Genomic DNA, 22878 nt, shown 5'->3' with positions numbered 1-22878 from the left:
GAACCCGCCACCTTAGATGTATGTGGCTGGCGCCTTAGCCGGTTGAGCTATAGGCGCCAAGCCTCGATTGAACTTGAAACCCAACTCTGCCAAGTATTTGTTTTATCTCTCTCTCTAGAGAGATATAATATATAATTGATCTGAACTTAATTTTAAATTTCTTCATCTGTATAATTGGGCTAATAGGGTTTCTACAAAGATTGAATAAACTGTCATTTATAAAGCACTTAGTACACTATTTGCATAGTAGAAATTTAATAAAAACTTGTTCATTAGCGAAAATGCCTTTTCCAGACCCCCAACTTAGTTGTTCCTATCCTGAGACTTCAAATGATGATGGATAAACACAGTGCCAAGACTTCTCATAGGTAAGATAGGTAAGATATTGACACTTCTCATAGGTAAGATATTGACTCGTAGGTACGACAGCTCTATCTTTCCACGTGGAGAGAAGACAGATTAATTAATCTATATTTTCCCCTGCCTCCTCTAGGCAACTCTTGCCTTTACCTTAAATTAGAGTGCAATTTAAGAGTGTAAATTAGAGAACAAGTCCTGCCATGTTAGCTTGCTGGGTGTGGGCTGGGAATTAGGTAGGGTCTCTCTGATGTCCTGCAAATTATTGATGGACCTTCTGGGATCCTTGAGGTTTGACCTATTTAGATATAGCTACATTTCTTATGGGTCAAACAGTGACAAAGAGCTTAAGAAAGTCAGAAGAGTCAATAAGGTCAGGCAGGATCCAGGAAGGAAGCCCTCCATGAGGAAGGGGACAGCAGAGAGGAACAGTGCAACTGGAAGAACATGGTTGCCATACATCTTAAAGTTTCTCCACTGGCTCCAATTTTAAAACAATCTGCTCTTGGCTTAGCATGTGTAACACAATGGTTATGGTGCTACGCACATACACCGATGCTGGGAGGTTCAAACCCAGCCTGGGTCAGCTAAGCTACAATGACAACCACAACAAAAAATAGCCCGGCGTTGTGGCGGGCACCTGTCGTCCCAACTACTTGGGAGGTTGAGGCAAGAGAATTGCTTAAGCCCAAGAGTTTGAGATTGCTGTGAGCAGTGATACCACAGCTCTCTTACTGAGGGTGACATAGTGAGACTCTGTCTCCAAAAAAAAAAAAAAAAATCTGCTCTGTAACTTACATTAAAAACTGAAAGTAATTAAAACCACAATAAGGTAACACTTCACACCCATTAGGATGCCAACCCCAAAAAGGAAGATAATAACAAGTGTCAGCAAAAATGTAAACAAATTAGAACCCTAAGCACGGCTTTTGGAAATGTAAAATGGTGCAGCAGTTTTAGAAAATAGTCTTTTTAAACATAGAGTTAGTATATGACCCAGCAATTCTATTCTTAAGTGAAGTAAAACACATTCACATAAAAACTTATCATGGGCAATAACTGTAGCTTAGTGGGTAGGGCACCAGCCATATATACCCAGCCCAGGCCAGCTGAACGACAACTACAACCAAAAAATAGCTGGGTGTTGTGGCAGGCACCTATAGTCCCAGCTATGTGGGAGGCTGAAGCAAGACAACTGCTTGAGCCCAAGAGTTTGAGGTTGCTATGAGCTATGATGTCACTGCACTCTACTGAGACTCTGTCTCAAAAACAAACAAACAAACAACAACAACAAAAACAACTTGTCATAAATGTTTATGGTATTATTCATCGTAGCCTAAAAGTCTATCAACTCATGAATGGGTAAGTAAAATGTAGCATACCTACAAGGTGGAATATTATTCGGTAATAAAAAGAATTGAAGTACTGATATATGCTATAAGATGGATAAACCTTGAAAACATCATGCTATGTGAAAAAAAAGTCACAAAGGAATACATAGCATATCATTCCATTTATATATATAAAATGTCTAGGTTCGGTGCCTATAGGTCAGCCACTAGGGCGCTGGCCACGTAAACTGGGGCTGGTGTTCGAACCTGGCCTGGGCCTGCAAAACAACGACGACTACAACAAAAAAATAGCCAGGCATTGTGGTGGACACCTACAGTCCCAGCTACTTGGGAGGCTGAGGCAAGAGAATCACTCAAGCCCAAGAGTTAGAAGTTGCTGTGAGCTGACACCAGTGCACTGTACTGAGGGCAACACAGTGAGACTCTGTCTCAAAAAAAAAAAAAAAAAAAAAAAATATATATATATATATATATATTTATAATGTCCAGATGTGGAGAGACAGAATACTAGCATTTTCCTAGGTCTGGGGAGCGTGGGCAAGAGGAGAGAGTGATTTCTAATGGGCGTGGGGTTTCTTATTAGGGAGATAAAAATATCCCACTATTCATTATGGTGATGATTGCATTAACTATGTGAATATACCAAAACATAATTGAATTGTAACTTTAAATAAGAGAACTGTATGGTATATAAATTGTATCTCTAGAAAGCTCTTATTAAAAAAAAAACAAAACCTAAAAGCACGAGTAAATTACATTTCAGCATTCAAGACACATCACCCAGACTTACCTATCCTCTTTTGAGTCATAAAAACCCTGTGTCAGACTATATAGCTCAAGAAATGATAGTAAAAAAAAGATCACAAGGACTCAAAGAGGGAAATTCATGTGCTCATACACGTAGCACTTAAAAAACAAGCAGATAAAATAAAAAGCATTACTTTGTACCTTCAACATCTGAAAGAACAATCAAGAGGTCAGTTTTCATTTCCACAGCCAGACGGGCAGCCAGACTATCATTATCTTTGACACTAATAACCTAGAATGCAAGTAAAGTTAAAAGTGAGTGAGCCACAAAGCCCAACAAGAAATTAGCAAAAGCACCAGCTAGGCTCTGCCAGGCAAAAGCCAATGAACTTGAATGTGTGGGTATCAGTCTTTGCAGCCCCCTTTTGTCTGGAAAACATAATGATTACTAACAACCCCTTTTCCAAACATGCTGCTTCTACCCACTGAAATATACAAGCCATGCTCATAATACCACCTTAAATCACTATAGCACCTCCCCCTGTTGAATGAAACCCTTGAGTTCAGAAGAGTTTCTGTGGCCACTGCTCCATGATGAGAGCTTCTCCAGTTTCTCCATCTTGCTTATGACAAGCTTCTGGTGTTAGTGCATGCAGCATAGCGTGGTATTAGTGTCTCCAGCATGCTCAACCCTTAGGAATACTTCACCCACATTTACCCCCTGGAGATCACTGTTGGGCTCAGCTGGGGGGACAACGGCATCATTTGTGTTAATAATGGGGACGATGTTCATTCGGAGGAGCTCATGAAGTGTTCCATTGAGGTTCCGGCGCTTTTGCTCGTCATGGAAATCCAAATTGGTCACCAAAATCTACAAGGATTAAACAGATTAAAAATGTAGGAGGGAGAAAAATGATAAACTTTCCACCATACAAAAGATGCCAAGAATCAGGGAATTAAACTTTAGGCTTCTGGGGCTTCACACAGATTGGAATGAAACACACATCTTTGGATGCTTATTCAGTTCTCAAAGAGATTTAAAAAAAAAAAATCACCATCACCTGGAAGATTTATTTAAGGATATTGAAGACCAAATCTCAGTCATTAATAAAATTAATAAAATGAATGTAAAGGCCAGGCACAGTGGCTCACGCCTATAATCCTAGCACTCTGGGAGGCTGAGGGTAGATTGCCTGAGCTCACAGGTTTTAGACCAGCCTGAGACAGAGCAAGACCTCATCTCTAAAAATAGTTGGGCGTTGTGGAGGGTGCTTGTGGTCCCAGCTAGTTGGGAGGCTAAGGCAAGAGAACTGCTTAAGCCTAAGAGTTTAAGGTTGCTGTGAGCTGTGACGCCATGGCACTCCACCAAGGGCAACAAAGTGAGACTATCTCACAAAAAACAAAAAAAGAAGAAACAAAATGAATATAGACACTTTAGAAGGATATTGTCTATTAATTTCTTTTCCTTCTTTCTTTTTTTTAATGAGATGGGATCTCACTATGTTGCCCAGGCTGGACTCAAACTATTGGGCTTAAGCAATCATCCTGCCTCAGTCTAATGAACAGGTTAGGTGGGACTACAGGTGCTAGGCAATTTCTAAAAGATCTCTGTATCCTAGCTTCTGATTCAGGGCCTGGCCACAGTAAGCACTTGAATATTTGATAAGTACGTGAATTAATGGGAAAAGTATTTAGACAAATGGAACAGGGCTATGTTGTCACTGTTCTGCTCAGAAGTAAACAATTACTTGAGTTAACAAAGTCTATGTTTAAGCAGATAGGATTAGTCAAAGAAGTCACAAGCTGAAAGGGGACAATTTAGCTGGAGGGAAGGGATGAGCATAAGGTGCTCAGAGGCAGTGTGAGGAGCTGGGATGGAGGCTGGTAAATAGCTCTACTTTGTTGTTTAAACCAGAGTTTAATGCAATACTTAGCATGAAAGAAAAGTAAATGGGGAAGAGAGCAAGAAACTAAAATGGTGAAAATCCCTGAGGCTCAGTCCCTCTGGTGTATACGGAAGAGGGCTCTTGCTCTGCTATACAGAGCAGCTGAAGCAGGAAAGAAGGGAGGGTGCAAAAACAGTACAAGTGGGCACAGCACAGCTAAGGCCTGGGCAGGGGCTGGCTATGGTAACTGAGGAGAACACAGTACTAAAACAGCAGCCTTAATGATATATCAAACTTAGCTGATGAAGATGAAGTGGTAATATGACTGAGAAAAATAACTCACTCACTTGATAAAAAAATTGAGTACCTCTGAAAATGCCAGGCCCTGTATTAAATGTTGAAATGGAGAATTAAAATGCTGAGGGTTCAGAGAAAGACAAAATGTGCCATACATTTATAAGGGAAGACTGTGAACTCCTTTTCAGAAGTTTAATTTGGTAGGAAACAGGATTGGTCAAAGCTGAACATACAGTTTCTAGTTACAATGGTGAAAGATCACACAATGAAATGCAAACAGGTCTAAGGTTCAGGGAAAATATTATCATCAAGACAGTTTCACAAACTAGGCCTAGGGATCTGACCACAGAAGTAGAAGAGAGTCCCAAGAGGGTAAAGTATGTGCTCAGACAAGGGCAATTAGCTGAGTGTAAAACATTTTCTTGCCTATGAAGAAAAATAAGCTGTTGTACTTATTTAGGTATTTAACCTGGCAAACTTCAAATTTTCAAAAGCCACTGATAATGGTCTTCCATTAGTAACAAAAATAAGGAACCATAAGATAACATGCAAAAAGAGCAAAGAATTCCTGCCCATAAGATAGCCTGGGGGGGAAGGCACAGGGGTAAGAGGGACAAACCCAGAGATTAGGGCTTGCTGGGAACTGAACAGGTGCAACTTTTCACCTCGATGTTAAAGGAAACAATGCCTGGTGCTACTGACTCTAATACTATCATTTAAAACAAAGCAAAACAAAATAAAACAAAACCTTCAGAAAACATCATCCTTGGGAAAAAACAAAACAAAACAAAAGCATTGCTCCTAGATTTGAGATTCTCACCAGGCTCCAGGTACTTTAACAAAATTAAAGTCTAACATTGTCCTTGGATTGTGGAGGAGAAGAGAGGGCAGATAATAAAGAAGGATGGTAGTAATCAAGATTTCTATTGTATTTATATTAACAGAAAAAAACCTAAGATTACAGAAAGTGGGGTCCCTAGCTACAAGTACTGAGGGATAAGTCCCTGCCTTTCTGTTTCAATTCACTGACTCTAGGACACCAGAGCATACCTTTTGATGACAACTGTGAAAATGATGGAGACACAACAAAAAAGCAATGGGAAATAAAGCAGCAAAAACTAAAACAATACACTATATATGTATAAAAGAGGTAAAAGAGTTTGAAATAATAATTTGGGAAGTTAGATTTCTTCCAGTTGTTTTGTGAAATGATTGCTTTTTAGATGTTTCTATTTTAGTGTGTAGCTGTAAATTTGATTAAAAATAAATTTTAGAAAACTCAGGAAATATAGGTAAAAATGAAATAAAGAAGGCTCTAGAACATTTAGGAATAGTTGTTTTAGAGTTAAAAATTTATAAATCCCATGAGCATTGAAACCATGTCTGATTTGTTCCCCATAGTATCCCCAATGCCCAAAAGTCTGCTTAATATACCACAGGAGCTCAGTAAGTATCTGCTGAATAAACAACCAGCCAAAACCAGCACTTTTCTTCCCCTTCAATGCTTACTAGATATCTACTATAAAGGGCAAGCAGTTGTAAAGAGAAGCAAAGAAGCCAGTGAAAGAAAGGCGTCGAACTTTCTTTAAGGCTCGGCGCCTGTGGCTCAAGTGGCTAAGGCGCCAGCCACATACACCTAAGGTGGCGGGTTCAAATCCAGCCCGGGCCCACCAAACAACAATGCCGGCTGCAACCAAAAATTAGCCAGGCATTGTGGCGGGTGCCTGTGGTCCCAGGAGGTGGCAGCAGGAAACTCGCTTAAGCCCAGGAGTTGGAGGTTGCTGTGAGCTATGATGCCAAAGCACTCTACCCAGGGGGACAGCTTGAGGCTCTGTCTCAAAAAAAAAAAAACTTTCCTCAAAAGTATTATCATTTGGGTGGCACCTGTGGCTGGAAGGAGTAGGGTGCTGGCCCCATATGCCGGAGGTGGCGGGTTCAAACCCAGCCCTGGCCAAAAGCTGCAAAAAAAGAAAGTTGCTTAAAAAAAAGTATTATCATTTGTAGTAGTCCTAACAGTAGTCAGTATAATAAGCACTTCTATTGAGAATGTACTATGTATCAGACACTATGTTTGGTAAATGTTTTCATATATTTTTTCACTTAGTCCTTTAAAAATTCTCTGAAGGAGGCATTATTATCCCCATTTTTCAGATAAGGAAACTGAGGCACAAAAAGGGTAAAGAATTTCTCCAGATCTCCCAAGCAGCAAGTGATGAAGCTAAGACTGTATTCTGACAGTCTAGCTTTAAAGCTTTAAAGGTCCGAAACCCCCTGTTCTACAAGAATCACCCTCACAGGTCCCACAGCCCCTTGCCAAGCCCATCGACTCACCTGGGCAGCACAGATGCTGTACTGGGTAAACATGGCCTCATACAAGGCCATCAGCCCACTCTGTCCGGCAGCTGCACAGGCTCGTGCCTCTAAGACTGGAATTGCCTGCAATATACCATTCAGACAAGGTGTAGTTGGGAAGGAGGGAAGATGGGAAGATGAACATGTTACAAGGTGTGGGGAAGCAGTTCTCACCATCTCTTTCAGCTGGTTCTGCCCTGAGTGCAGGGCCTGCCGCACACTCTGAGACAGAAGGATCTCATGGCGCAAGCGTTGCTTGCCAAAGGCTACAGCTCCACTAGTCACCAGCATCATCTCTCGGCCCTGATTCTGGAGCACTGATACCTGGCGTTTGGGATGGAAAAGGCACAAGTCACCTCTCTTCACAAGAGTTTTATGAACCAGCACTGGGCTGGTTCTGGAAGAACCACACAGGTTGACTGGTAAAAACACAGATTTCCACATGCTGCCTCAAATTCTGTTTAGTAGGTAAACAGAAGGAAATCAGATGTTTTATTTTATTATTTTTTTTTTTGTAGAGACAGAGTCTTACTTTATCGCCCTCAGTAGAGTACCGTGCTGGGCTGCTGACACAGCTCACAGCAACCTCCAGCTCCTGGGCTTAGGTGATTCTCTTGCCTCTGCCTCCCCAGTAGCTGGGACTATAGGTGCCTGCCACAACACCCAGCTATTTTTTTGTTGCAGTTCAGGTAGGCCTGGGTTTGAACCCGTCACCCTTGGTATAGGGGGCCAGAGCCCTACTCACTGAGCCACAGGCGCCACCCCCAGAAATCAGACATTTTAAAGAAGGTACTTCGGTATGTAGCCAGGTCTGGCATCTATATCTGGACTTGAAAGTATCTGCAGGGAATCTGTAATGTGGAAGGCCTAATTGCCCTAGGAAATGAAGCCTGGAACAGAAGTCTGAGGGTGGGAATTATAATGCAGACTTAGCAGGTGTTCTAAGACTTGACCTAAGGAGATATGTCTTTTTGGGGTCATGTCTGATTCTTTTATTTCCCATTCTCCCTGATGAGATCACCACCATCACTTTCAGGCTCATCTCCCCTCTGACCCACAGCAGGCCATACTCATTCCTGTCTGTCCTCCACTTCTAGAGCCTGTCCCTGTCCTAGAAACAGTAGGCTGCACAACTCCAGGGCACTGATCATATCACTCACTTAGCAGCATGGAACTTTCCCCCTCCACTGGTGCAAATCCTACCAGTCATCAAGACCCAGGCTGAATCCCAGCTCTCCCAGGATGCCTCAAGAACAACCACACCCTTATCTGACTTTCCCATCTCTGGACCAAATCACTCACTATCATTTGGGTCTACTCCTTTGGATATTTACCACCTTGAACAATCACCTAATTTAGGGGATGAGAGTCCTGCTTCTGGCTCCACAGGGCAGAGAAAACAGAGCTCTGTTATGACCCTCATAATGTAGCCCATGATAAATATTTGTTAAATTGAATTGATCTGATAGATTCAATCTGGGAGGCAGGTTTGATAGTTGCTTCGTACAGAACACATAAGAAGAAAATTCTATCAAGTTTCACATTAGCAGTTTCCCAATACCAACTCCTTACGAAAGTTGTTTTCTAAAAATTAAAAATACAATTATGAAGGGGAGGGCTGAGTCACAGATGCAATGGAAAAGCTCTAGCTTTATCTCTGGCAGGCCTGGATGTCTGGTTTTTTACATAAGCCAGCAAAACAAAAAGAAAAAAGCTTGGAGTTTATACACATCCATCTGGGCACTCAAATCTAACAAATATTAGGTACATTAGGAATTTTAAAAACACAGATGCCCTATTTCAGAAATACTTATTAAATGCCTGAGTATGAAGGCCTGGCATCCCTGGGCCCCTTGGATGATGCTAATGCACAGCCAGGGCTAAGAACCCCTGATGCACACAGCTCCTTATCACTCAAAATCTAAGGGATGAACTGCACAAAACCACCTCTACTTCCTGACATCCCCTTCTCTTGCTCAATGTTGTCTCCCTCTGGCATCTACACTGTGGAAGACAGTTTTCAGATCTGGTTAAAACTATCCCACTCAAATCAAGATTATATTTTACAAGTTGATAAGCCTGGACTAATAACTTAAAAAACCCAATTTCAGTCCAGCAGAATTTTCTATCTTGGCAGTTAGTTACCTGTTCAACAATAGATGCCAGGCGCCCCAGTGCCAGGCCACACTCATCCCCTCGGGTCACTACGGCACTTCCGAGTTTCACCACGATTCTCTTGGCATGTTTCAGCTCACTGCGGTGGGCAAAGGACTTGCCATGTGTACGACTGAGGGGCACAGTGATAAAGGGGATGTTGCTCCAAGAACGAACATGTCTGATGGCTGAAGGCTGGACACGATCTGTAGTCACCAAAGTTAAGAGCAAGAAAAAGAGAAATACACAATATAATTTCTCAGTAACAGGATACATGCATAGTATTAACCGATCTAGTCACAAAAAATGCTTTATCATTACCGAGTAAAACCAGCACAGTACAGCAAAAGCTCTATGTAGCATGTTCTTATTCTAGTAAACTAGTATGGAGTTTACACCCAGTACACAGGTCACAGGCATATGAAAATACTATTGGTGAAGAGTATAAATGAAATAATTTCTTCTGAAGGTATTGGTGGCAAAATTTATCAGAAGCCTTAAAAAATGTTCTTCTCTTTTGATACAGCAATTTCATGTTCAGAAATAAATCAGAGATAGAGACACAAAATTTACAAGAGAGATAGTTATTAGTGTTATTTATGATAGAAAAATCAGAAGCACATTATATGTCTGTAAAATAGAAAAAAGATTAAAGTTTTTATAATTTTTAATACCAGAAAAACACATGATATGTCAGTTTCAAAAACATGACTAAATGCATACAAATAAGATGAATAACAGGGGTTAGGGTGGGCTGGTAGAAAAAGATGGATGAAATAAATCAAAATAGGAGTATTTATCTCTTGATGGGATTATGGGTGATTTTTAATTTTCTTCTCTCTTTTTTTTTTAAGAGACAAGAGTCTCACTTTGTCACCCTCAGTAGAGTGCTCACGGAGTCACAGCTCACAGCAACCTCCAGCTCTTTGGCTTAGGTGATTCTCTTGCCTCAGCCTCCCCAGTAGCTGGGACTACAGGCGCCCACCACAATGCCCGGCTATTTTTTTGCTGCCGTTTGGCCAGGGCCAGGTTTGAACCCACCACCCTCGGTAGATGGGGCCGGTGCCCTACTCACTGAGCCACAGGTGCCACTCCTAATTTTCTTCTTTATTCTTTCCTATATTTTCCAAATGTATACAGTAAAAATGCATTGCTTTCATAATCAGGAAAATATGTGTATTTCCAAAGAAACTGCATCAACATAAAAAGGAGAGTTTAATTAGCAAAGACATTAAAGAAAAAAGTAATGGTACGAAGAATAAAATATCATAACTAATCCGCCCACAATTTTTCTCTCTGATGTGGTAACATGAGTCCAGACGTCTATAATAATGATAGAAAGAAACAGAAGGCTTTCTTAAGGAAAAGTAATGTTAGAGTCAGATTCTTTCTATCCCTTTGGAAATCTGCCCCCAAGCAATCCTTTCCTGATTCTTTTTCTTGCAACACAGTGCAAGATTCCAAAGGAGGAAAAAAAAAACGTTGATTTTAAAAAGCTGAAAAGATGTCTGCATAAAGCCAAACGTAAAAGAGTAAAAGCTGAATATCAGGCAACTTCTCCTGGCCCACTTCCTCCAGCTGGCTGCTTACCAACTGTTCATTTGCCCCTTTCCCACACAAATTAGCAGACCCCCAAATTTTAGCTGGACACACTTCCACCAGTCAAAAGACTATACTTCCCAATCTTTCTTGCTCAGCAAGACACGGCCACATGAGTAAGTTCTAAGTAACAAGATCCGTGTGAAAATGTTATCTGTGATTTCTAGGAACTCGCTTATAAAAAGACGTATGGTCTGGCGCCCAAAGTTCAGTAGTTAGGGCACACATGCCCTGGGGCCTGTGGGTTGGAATCCAGTACCGGCCTGCTAAAATAACGACGACAACATTACCAAAAAATAGCTGGGCATTGTGGCAAATGTCTGTAGTCCCAGCTACTGGGAGGCTGAGGCAAGAGAATTGCTTAAGCCAAGAGTTTGAGATACTGTGAACTGTGACACCAAGGTACTCTACTGAGGGTGACCAAGTGAGACCCTGTCTCAAAAAAAAAAAAAAAAAAAAAAGAAAAGAAAAAGAAAGAAAAGAGAGAGAGAAGTATGTTTTTCTTCCTTTCATTCATCTTGCTGCTTTGAACATGGGTATGAAGTCTGGAGCTCAAACATGCATTGAAACTACAAGAAAACACATTAGCAAGTATGCAGCAACAAGAAAGAAGTAGGGCTCCCTGATGATTTCACAGTACTGCTCTGGAAGCCTAGACAGCCAACCTTCTTATAGGATTGCTAGCCTTCCTTCAGGAGAATTAGAGAGAAATACATTTCTACCCTGTTTGAGCCATTATTATTTTGAGGTTCCTATAACAGGCACCTAACTGTAACTGACACAGGAGAACAAATGCACATGTAGATAGGCAGGGTAGGGCCCAAGTAGGAGAGCAGATGCTGTCCATGAATGGTGGGGGAGTGTCTTACCTTTGTTTAGTGGAACTCCCTGATAGAAAGGAGCAAAAAAGATGGGTAACATAGGCTCTCAGCAGGACTAAACTTTAGGCAATTCCTGGCAAACTTTCTATGTCATTACAGGTAACTAATAAATATTTGAATGAATTACTAACATGATCATTCCAAGCCACCTTTTGGACCACTGTTCTATGTTTGCTTTTTTTTTTTTTTTTTTGTGACAGAGTTACTATGTTGCCCTCAGTAGACTGCTGTGGCATCACAGCTCACAGCAACCTCAAACTCTTGGGCTTAAGCGATTCTCTCACTTCAGCCTCCCAAGTAGCTGGACTACAGGTACCCCACTACAATGCCCAGCTATTTTTTTGTTGCAGTTGTCATACTTGTTTAGCAGGCCCAAGCTGGGTTCCAACTCACCAGCCCCAGTGTATATGGCTGGCACCTTAGCCACTGAGCCCAGGCACCAAGCCTATATTTCACCTTTATTTACGTGAGGTGATTACTTGAATCAATCAATCACCTTCCTCTCAAAACTTCTCTAGACTTTCTAATTCTGTCTCCAACCACTAATTCATTTCTTAACCACAGTCCAGCCTCTATCCTATTTTCTATGCTAGAACAATGCTGGGTGAAGCAGGTAGAAGCTTATTCTCAAGAACTGGCAGATCACTGTGTGCTCCCTGCTCCTTCATACACAAATCTTAGAACATTTTTCATGTAGTAAAGAGTCCATTCTTCCCTCCCTTAATTAACTATTTTTTTAAAAGTGACTGTGGAGTTATAAGAAAGGTAATCTGATCTTTTTCTTCACAATAGACGTGCAGTCTAGTTCCCAGCACGAAGCTGCTCATAAGTTGGGTGGCGCCTGTGGCTCAGTGAGTAGGGCACCAGCCCCATATACTGAGGGTAGCGGGTTCAAATCTGGCCCCAGACAAACTGCAACAAAAAATAGCTGGCATTGTGGTGGGCACCTGTAGTCCCAGCTACTCGGGAGGCTTAGACAAAGAATCACCTAAGCCCAGGAACTGGAGGTTGCTGTGAGGGTAACAAAGGGTAATAAAGTAAGACTCTGTCTCTAAAAAAAAAAAAAAAGCTGATCATAAGTCATCATCTAGGATAGAACTGGGACTTCGGCGTCCTTGCTGGGGTAGACTGTCTCTTGTAGCTGGGGAAATAACTGGTTTGTTTTAGGGGCTATGTTTCCCTCACTAGGTTCAAATAGGTACTCGAGCTCAGTCTTCAGAAATATTACCCTAAGCAATAAATACACCTAAGTCAAAGGTTAGTTAAAAGTTGTACAGGTTGGGCAGGCAGAGTGGCTCACACCTATAATCCCAGCATTCTGGGAGGCTGAGCAAGAGGATCATTTGCGGTCAGGAGCTTGAGACAAGCCCAAACTAGGGCAAGACCCTTGTCTCTATCAAAAATAGAAAAATTAGCTGGGAATGGTGGTGTCACCTATAGTCCCAGCTACTTGGTAGCTAAGGTAGGAAGATCACTTAAGCTCAAGAGTTTGAGGTTGCTAGGGGCTATAATGCTATCACTGCACCCCAGCCCAAATGACAGAACAAGACCTTGTCTCAAAAAAAAAGGTTGTACACATGTGGTTGGGCCTTACTGACCTGACAGAGAGAAAGATGGTGGAGGGACAGACTTAATCCCCTTAGGTTTAGACCTGGAATCATCAGCGACTATTTGCAGAGCTTTGAGCTATACCAAGTATCATATATCCTTTTGGCAGCTGTCAAGACTAGACCTGCTGTCCATTTTTCTCTCCTGTCCACCGCAGGGCCTGTCCTGTCCTGGAATGGGAGTTACATGGGTAGAGTAGCCTGAGAGGGTATTGGGAGTGACATACATGTCAGTCCAGCAATTCAGGAACCAATCAGAATTCAGCAGCCAGGCCAGCATGAAGGAGACTTCTAACCCACAGTCTGTATCTGGGAAAGAGGGCTGGTGGCATGGCTCAGGTACTCCCCTGAGTACTCTCCCCTTCCTAGTCAAGGCACTCTGGCTGCCAGCAACTAGGTCACAGCAGTAGATCAGGGCTGATAAAGTTCAAGAAGGGGCCACAACTATCAACAAGGCTTCAAGCAGGTAAAAACTAATGAAGTCCAGTAGGTATTACCATGAAGGAGAACTTCATGGGATCCAGGGCTTTGAGTTTCCTATTAAACAATGCCTCTTATCCTTCCAAACTAACTTTACATTTCTTGGGGCATGTTTTATGTTCTACAGTGTAATATACTTTTTAGGGTCCATACTGAGACCTGAGGGAGTCTTGATCAGCTTAGAAAATACAAAGGTTCTATATGAATAACTCTTTCCCATCTTCCAAAGAAACTTTAGGCTCCAAGTTCCAAAGAAAATCTGCCTCTTCCCAGTAGTTGTAAGGGATAGTGAGGTGTATGTGTGTATATGCATAATGTCTGGGTGGAGAGTGTTGCCCATGTTCCTCAAAAGTGCCAAAGATTATACTCCCAGGAAGGAGAGACCTTTACCCCTTCAGCATCAGAGTCCTTAAACTCAGCAATTAATGAGGCTGTGTTCCGATCCTGAATACAAGGGGACCCGGAAATAATTTCTCTTTCTTCCTGGCTTTCTATTTTCCTTCTGTTGGTCTCCATATACTTTTTCCCTTTGCCTTTCTTATTTTTTTCCCTTCTTTTCTGCTCATCATGGTCAATGAACACAGAGCTCCAGAAAAATCTGAATATAAAACTCCAAAAGTCTATGGACACAATTAGAAAGTGCTTCCTTCTCTGAATGAGGCTAAAAAAGCATAATATTAACAATAAAAATATTGAAGTGAATGCTTACTATATGCCAGGAGCTGTGCTAAGTGTTCATACACCTTATATAATCCCCTACTAACTTGCTGTCACTCTACCTATTTCATAGGTTGTTACGGGGGTAGAAACATTGTCCATGCACAAACAAGGATAGGCTCAAAGTATGTAATTAATAAATATTAATTAGTCTTATAAAAAGTTTTACCCACTGTGATATTATGATATATACTATATGTATGCATACACTTTTTCATCCACACTTATTGCTCATAACTCTTGTTACAGTCTTTAGTTATAATGCTGGGGCATTTTAGGTCTCAGAAGCAGGCCTCAGAAAACAGAATCTCTCTGTCTGAACTTCTCCTGCCCTATCACCTACCTAGGCAGGACTTTAATCTGATTCTGGGCCATAAGACCTCCTTCATTTCAAAAGGGGTCCTGCCCCACACCCTGGAGGAAGGAATACTACACAGAAGGGCAAAGAAGAATCCAAACAGACAAGACTTGCTGGGCTTTCCCACTCTAATAATATTAGATCACATTTTTTTTTTGTCCAATCACATTTCAACATGGTTATCCATACTTCGATCATGCTTATTCAAGGAAAGCTCTACAAAAGCCTAAGACCACAGGGTTAACAAAGTGTGTAGACATATGCAGGTTCCTGGAGGGTGGTGTGTGCTGGCAGGGCATGGAAGCTCTGAGCCCCTTACCCTATACATTGCCCTATGCATCTCTTCATCTGCATTCTTTGTAATATCCTTTATTGTAAATGGGTAAAGTAAGTTTATTATATGCCTGAGCTCTATGAGCCACTTTAGTAAATGAATCAAACCTAAACAGGGGGTCATGGGGACCCCAACTTGAAGCTAGTCAGTCAGAAGTTCCGAGACCCAGACTTATGACTGGTGGAGGGAGCAGTCTTGGGGATCGAGCCCTCACCCTGTAGGATGTGGTGTGATCTCCAGGTAGATAGTCACAGAACTGAATTGCAAGACACAGCTGCTGTGATGCCATGGCACTCTACCCAGGGTGTCAGCCTGATGCTCTGTCTCAAAAAAAAAAAAAAAAAAAGACACCCAGCTGGTATCTGCCACAGAACTGATTGCTTGCTTGGTGTAAGAGGGGGAGAAATTCCTCCCAAATTTGATCACAAAGTCTTCTGTGTTGATTGCTATTATGTAGTGAGAGCAGAGGAAAAACAGTTTTGAGTTTTTCCACAATTAGACCCATCATCGTCTCACTGAATTCTCATGAGTTAAGTCTCATGAGTCAGGTATTATGATGAGTTGGTTATTACTACAATATTATCACAATTTTACAAATAAATAAGCAAACAGAGGCCCAGAAGAACTGAATAACTTACCAACATTATTACCACATTGTAAAAATGGCCACAGTACTTTGTAGCTTCTCCTATCAGCAGGTACAGTCTATGTTCCCAACTCCTTAACTCTGGGCTGGCTCACTGACCAAAACAAAGTAGCAGGTGGTGCCTGTTGCTCAGTGGGTAGGGCGCTGGCCACATACACCCAGGTTGGCAGGTTCAAACCTGGCCCAGGTCTGCTAAACAATGACAACTGCAACAAAAAAATAGCCGGGCACTGTGTTGAGCACCTGTAGTCTCAGCTACTTGGGAGGCTGAGGCAAGAGAATCGCTTAAGCCCAAGAGTTTGAGGTTGCTATGAGCTATGACCCCATGGCATTCTACCCAGGGTGACATAGTGAGACTGTCTCAAAAAAACAAAAACAAAAACAAAGTAGCAGAAGGGCATTATATAAATTCTGAGCTTAAGTCTCAAGAGGACTTGCAGTTTCCATGCTTGCTGTCTTGGGAACCCTGTAAGCAGCATGTGAAGGAGTCACGAACAGCCTGCCTAGGGGAGAGACTACACAGAGCAGAAACAATCTACTATCCCAGCAGAGGCCCCTGGACTCCCAGCAATCAGCTCTGAGGCAATCTGAGAGAGCTAATACAGACACAGAACCACTGTGTAGCTGAGCCTGGTCCAAAATGCCAACCCACAGAATTGTGACCTAAATAGATAGTTGTTTTAAGTTACTAAGATCCCTAGTACAATGGAGCTAATTTCCAAACCCAAGGAGCCTGCCTCCAGATTCTGAACATTTAATCCTTATACTCTTCTTTACATTAGTGGGAAATACAAATATTTCTGGGTGATGATAAGCTTGATTAGTTGATAAGCAAGTTATCTTGCAATGAAGCTTGGAGATGAGCTACTGATAAGATCATGGTGGTATCAAGAAGATAGCCAACGCAAGACAGCCTTTCAACAAATTTCAACAAATGATGCAGGGACATTCATAGGCAAAAAGATGAACCTTGACCTTAATGCCACATCTTATACAAAAATTAACTCAAAATGGATTGTAGACTTAAATGTAAAATGTAAAGTTATCAAATTTTTAGGAAAAAACGTAGGAGAAAATCATCTCATCAGGACCTACAGCTATACAAAGAGTTCCCAGACTCAACTGCTTAAGTACAATCCATAAAAAGAAAAAATGGTAAATTAGACTTCATCAAAATAAGAAAATTTTCCTTTGTGAAAGACCCATAAGAAATGACAAGCTAGGGCTGGGTGCAGTGGCTCACGCCTGTAATCCCAGCACTTGGGAGGCCAAGGTGAGTGGATTGCTTGAACTCATAGGTTTGAGACCAGCCTTAGCCAGAGAGAAACCTTGTATTTAAAAATCGCCGGGCATTGTGGCGGGTGCCCAAGAGTTTGAGGTTGCTGTGAGCTAGGATGCCATGGCACTCTACCAAGGGTGACAAAGTGAGACTCTGCCTCAAAAAAAAAGAAAAAAAAAAAAAGAAAGAAAAGAAATGACAAGCTAACAAACTAGGAGAAAATATTAGCAAATCACATAGCCAACACAGTAACACAGGACTATGATTATGCTATATGCTGTGTGTACACCTGAAGTGCTACAGTCTGCATGTGGTTTGTTCAATCCCAAGTCTCATGTTTAAATCTGATCCCTAAGGTTGGAGGTGGGGCCTGGTGGGAGGTATTTGGATCATGTAGGCAGATCCCTCATGAATGGCTTCCAACTATTCTTGAGGGAGAGAATCTATATCTCACAATTAAAAACTTAAAAAAAAAAGTGATAAACAGCAGCACAGTGGTTATGGCGCCAACCATATACACTGAAGTTGGAGGGTTCAAACCCAGCCCAGGCCAGCTAAAACAATGACAACTGCAACAAAAAATAGCGGGGAATTGTGGTGGGCATCTGTACTCCCAGCTACTCAGGAGGCTGAGGCAAGAGAATCACTTAAGCCCAAGAGTTTGAGGTTGCTGTAAGCTGTGATGCCATGGCACTCTACCGAGGGCCACAAGTGGGGACTCTGTCTCACACACACACACAAAAGCAATAAACAAAAGTAGTCTGTAAAAATTTAGGGGGAATGAACATAGAGAACACTTTATTAAGAAATACAAACACAACATTTCATCAGCAGGCTGCCTCCTTGCTTTTGTCCAATTCTCCCAAACTATATATATTTTCTCCTTTACAACCTTGTTTGAAACACACTTTGTTCACTCAAATTCCCATATACTTGTAAGTTTGCTATGGTACATACGAGATCTGGAGACAGCTGTGCACTGGACCCAGGGCAGAAGACGTTGGTTGAAGGGCTGGAACCCACAGCGGTAAACTTGATTCAACATGCTGAGTTATGGTCACTAATCAAAGTATCTGCAGAATACATTTTTCAAAAAGTGAATGAAAATTACTTTTTTCCCCTCTATTTCCCCTTACTCTCAGAGTAAAACTTTGACCTTTCTGCTCTATACTCCTCTGTGTTAGGGAAAATCTCACCTCATCTGTAAGAAAAGGAAGAACATAGCCGGGCGTTGTGGTGGTTGCCTATAGTCCCATCTACTTGGGAGGCTGAGGCAAGAGAATAGCTTAAGCCTAAAGAAAATCGCTTAAGCCTAAGAGTTTGAGGTTGCTGTGAGCTATGACGCCACAGCACTCTACCAAGGGCAACAAAGTGAGACTCTTGTGTCAAAACAAAGTTCTTTAAGTTTTATTAAGACATAGTAAGTATCACTACATAAACATTATAATTCCTATACTATTAGGGGATCTTCAAGAGATTAACAACAGATCCAATATCCTAAAGCAACCACCTCCACCCTCCTGCTATCACCTCCCAACAGAACCATGAAACCCATGTTTGAAATGTCAGCTTAATCTTTGCCCAGCATGAAAACAGAAGGGAAGGGCCTGAGGCTGCTGTTATGTCTTTTTTCCTGCTACTCATAGTAATACACAGCAACTCTTGCATCCCTTGAGGGAGATGGCAACGCCTGAAACTGTCTAACATTATAAATGACCATATGCACAACCTATTGAGAACATGGTGGTTATGGACATTTCCCCACCTTAGGTCAAACCTGAGACTTTAGATTAAAAAATAGTTTATTTCATAAAAAAATAGGAGATCCTTTATATACAAAGAGAACAAGTCATTCATCTTTATAGCTCTTATTATGTTGCAGGGACACTGCTGTTTCACAAGGTAAGAATGTACCTTCTTTGCATGTGGGCTTCAACTATTTGCTCTATAAATTGGAAGATATATCCCAGCCCTCTTAAATGTGCCTCAAAAGACTAGCATTTACGGCCATAGTGAAGAAAAATAGGGAATGGCACAATTTATACTGCACAAAGGCACAAAAAGGGAAGGAAGAGAAAGGTAGGATACATTTACTGTAAAACATGTGGCATCCAGTACACAGTAGAAAGTGTCAGAGATGTCTTTGATGGCTTGGCACCTGTGGCTCAAGTGGCTAAGGCACCAGCCACACACACCTAAGGTGGTGGGTTCAAATCCAGCCCAGGCCTGCCAAACAATAGTAACAGCTACAACGAAAAAATAGCCGGGCGTTGTGGTGGGCGCTTGTGGTCCCAGCTACTTGGGAAGCTGAGGCAGGAGACATGCTTGAGCCCAGGAGTTGGAGATTGCTGTAAACTGTGATGTCATGGCATTCTACCCAGGGGGACAGCTTGAGGCTCTGTCTCAAAAAAAAAAAAAAAGAGTTGTCTTTGTTGACTTTAGTTTTTGCATGACACAGACATATGATTTTAGCCCATCGACTATGTTTGCTGTTTATATAAATTCCTTCAATAATGGCTGCTAAATAGTTAATAATCCTTTACAGGTGAACAGAAAAGCCAAAGTGTGAAACAATCAAAAAGTGACACTAAATTCTAGTTCTACCTCCTTCATGAATCCTTCCCCAGAAATGCTAGTCTTTAAGGCTGGATATAATCCGACGATTGGCTTTTAACTGGTTCATATGATACTGCTTCATTTTCCATCTGGATTATAAACTGCCTACTGAGAATATAGTAAACAGGATGAGGTACCTGGATTTATGAGTTGGACAGATTTAGATTTGAGCTCAGCATTTGCTAGCTATGTGACTTTTGGAGAATGACTTAATCTAAGCCTCAGTTTCCTCATTTGTAAATCAGGGAATTAAATGAGATAGAAAAGTGCTTGGGTACACCAGATGGTTAGAAAATGTCAGGTTTTCTCCTGTCTTTTAGACATTGATAAGGTCTTACACCATTTTCTTGCTTTGTTTCTTTCAGGACCCATTACAGGAACAAAGAAGTTAATAAATATTTACTGATAGGAGGCGGGAGGGGGGGTTGGTGTGCTCCCACCTAATGAGCACAATATAAGAGATATGGCAAACCTCCCTCCAGGGTAAAGGGCACAACTACAACAAGGACCTTAACTAACAAACGCAAATATTGTACCCTCATATTATCTGAAGTAAAAAAAAAATTTACTGATGGATATAATCATGTGTACATATATTTATTGACTAGTTACCCCCCCCTTTTTTATCTAAGAATAACTGAAATCTGTGAAAGTCTACAATCACTAAGTTGAAGAGGTTGAAGACATGTAGAAACTCATGCCTCCTGGCCTCTCCCCTGTACCACACCACTTCTGAGTGACCTCCGGAGTTTGGCCACTCTCGCTGCAGTAGATGGTTCACGATGCCAGTTTATTACGTCCTGAAAAAGCAGACGGCTGATCCCAAGGAGCAAAGGGTGTGTGTGTGTGTATTGTGTGTATGTCTAGACTCAATGTTATCAGATGAAAAAAACTGCTATGCTTTGGCTCAGGATATTTCTCAAGGAGCACTTTACACGTTCTAAACAGAAAGGCCTTATCTCACTGATTTAGACAGAGAACTGAACTTCAGTCCCAACAAACTTCACCTTGAACACATGCTCAGCATATGGTTCACCAGGTAAATACAAAGATCCAAGGATAAATCTCACCACCTCAGAGGGCAGGGGATAATGGTCGGGAAGGATGAGGTGGGTGTGTGTGGCAATCTGGGTGCTCCCCGAAGTGACAGGAAGGCACGACCACACATACTGCAAAAGGAAGCCTGGTTTTTCCGGGAAGACCCCGAATGCCCGAGTAGCCCCGCGGAACAGTAGCCCCACAGGCCCCTCAGAATGTGGCCGGTTACAAACCGCTGCCTCCACCATCGCCAGAGCAGGTGCACTAGAAGCTCGGTCCAGACTTTTGGACCGAGAAGGGGCTCGCAAGATCTTCAAGCTTCTATAGGGCCCCTGTTCCTCATGTGGGTGTACCCAAGGCCGGTCAGGGAGGTCAGTGGGCCGAAGCTATTCGTGTCCTAGCATGTGAGACGGCGCCGGGGCCTGGCAGAGCGCCCCGGACTGCCCAGCGCCGCCGCCATCCCTCGGCCGGCGCCCACCCCTACCCGCGGGCCTGACTCTGGCGCCCCGGGCCGGGTCTCTGCCGCCTCCCCGGCGACCTGCGGCCCCGCTTCTGCCTGGTCGCGCGTCCGCCTCCCCCGCCTGCTCCCGGAATACCTGTCTCGCCGCCGGCTCAGCCACCGCCGCCCGGCCCGCCGCGGCCCCGCGCTCCACGCTGCGCTGATTCCGGCGCCTGCTCAATTTCCCTTTTTCTTCCGTCCACGTCTCGCACGGTAACGTTACGTCAACGGTGTAGGAGACAACCCGGGCGGCACGGCCTCCGCTGCTGACGTGGGGCGAGACGCCGTCCGGGAGCTGCGCCGCGGTTACTGCGTAGGCGCCTTCTGAGAATCCCGCCCGCGCTCCACGTGGCGGGCCCGCCCTCCAGGCCGCTTGAGACGCAGGGAGGCGGGGCTCGAGTTCCCGGCCCGGGTCCCCGGAGGGGGCGGGGCTAAAGGAGCATCCCGAAGCCGCGCCCCGCGCCTTCCAGGGAGGTGGAAAAGCTGGCATCCTCAGCTGCTGGTGGAGTTCGTAAGATGTGCGTGTCAGCGTTGATCATTTATACCGCAGGAATGCTTGGGAAAATAAATTAGATCAGTTTATACACGTTACAATTATGCCAGGCGCACCTAGAAAATAGGTTGGATCAATTTACACACATTTGCAAAGTTTGGCTGTTTAAATAGGAACGTTGTGGCACTTCAGTCAAATGATTTGTCCCCTAGTCATCTGGAGGTTTTCCCAATGGTCTCTGCCCAACTCTCTCTCTTTCAGCAATGGTGATGGTAAGAACAGTACATTTTAAAATAGGTTATTTAATTTCTGACAATTAAAACTATTCAAAAATTGAATGCAGATCCACCCTTAAAATAAGACCACAGATTTTATTCCTCTTTCTTACTTGCTGTGTTTGCCTCAAAAGGCCCGTTCCATAGCCTGGGCACATGTGGGTGGATGAGAGGGCAGCCCTTGACTGGAGGTTGGGTACAGGAAAGCATCTTGCCTTTCTGTAGTCTCCCCAAACACTGCTGAACCTATTTATTCATTTTCTTATTCATTAAACATTGGTTACTGCTGTGGTCTGATGCATCCCCCAAAATTCATGTGTTGGAAACTTAATCCCTAAAGCAAGGGTATTGGGAGGTGGGGCCCAATGGGAGGTGTTTGGGGCCCAGAGCTTCACTCTCATTAATGCCATTATAAGAAGGACTTGTATGAGTAGGTTCACCCACTTCTGTCCTTTCTGCCATGGCACTTTCTGCCATGTGAGGATGCAGCAAGAAGGCTCTCATCATATACTGGTGGCTTGATCTTGGACTTCCCAGCCACCAGAGCTATGAGAAATAAATTTCTGATCTTTATAAATTACACACTCTGTGATGTTCTGTTATAGCAGGAAAAAAATGCACTAAGACAATTACTCTGTGTGCCAAGATTCCCTAGGTGTGGAAAAAAAATAGTTGAGCTCACAGCCCAAGGGGAGAGAGAGAAATATGAAGAAATAATTCCAACGCAATGTGATACTACTTGAGAAAGAGGTGCTCAGACATTCAGGGATGGCCTTAAAAAGAGACTTGTCATTCACAGTGTGCTTTGAAGGACATAAAGTAAGTAGTTCACCTAGAAGAGGAGGGGGGAGCAGCAGCATATAAAGAAGAGGAAATGCAGGGCAGCACCTGTGGCTCAGTGAGTAGGGCAC

At 42.8% G+C, this 22878-nt stretch overlaps 1 protein-coding gene across 2 annotated transcripts in view; it reads right to left on the bottom strand.

Annotated features, from left to right (window-relative positions):
• Nucleotides 1–21572, bottom strand: part of ALDH18A1 (aldehyde dehydrogenase 18 family member A1) — a 48507-nt gene extending 26935 nt beyond the window's left edge. The window contains exons 1-7 of one of the 2 annotated variants that reach the window (XM_023511599.1): nt 21297–21572; nt 18004–18119; nt 9137–9351; nt 7166–7315; nt 6971–7075; nt 3169–3327; nt 2658–2748 (exon numbers count right to left, since the gene is read on the bottom strand). In XM_023511599.1, the coding sequence (XP_023367367.1) occupies nt 2658–2748; nt 3169–3327; nt 6971–7075; nt 7166–7315; nt 9137–9351; nt 18004–18091 (808 nt within the window). In that variant the 5' untranslated portion in view covers nt 18092–18119; nt 21297–21572. Of the gene's footprint in view, nt 1–2657; nt 2749–3168; nt 3328–6970; nt 7076–7165; nt 7316–9136; nt 9352–18003; nt 18123–21296 lie in introns of those variants that run through there. The other variant, XM_012803603.2, reaches the window with a different exon arrangement.
• Between the last annotated feature and the right edge of the window lie 1306 nt (nt 21573–22878).

Source organism: Otolemur garnettii, unplaced genomic scaffold, assembly GCF_000181295.1.
Source record: "Otolemur garnettii isolate 467f Iridium unplaced genomic scaffold, OtoGar3 scaffold00021, whole genome shotgun sequence".
NCBI lineage: Eukaryota > Metazoa > Chordata > Mammalia > Primates > Galagidae > Otolemur > Otolemur garnettii.
The sequence above is the reverse complement of the archived record's forward strand: the minus strand, read 5'-3'. Positions and strand labels throughout refer to the sequence as shown.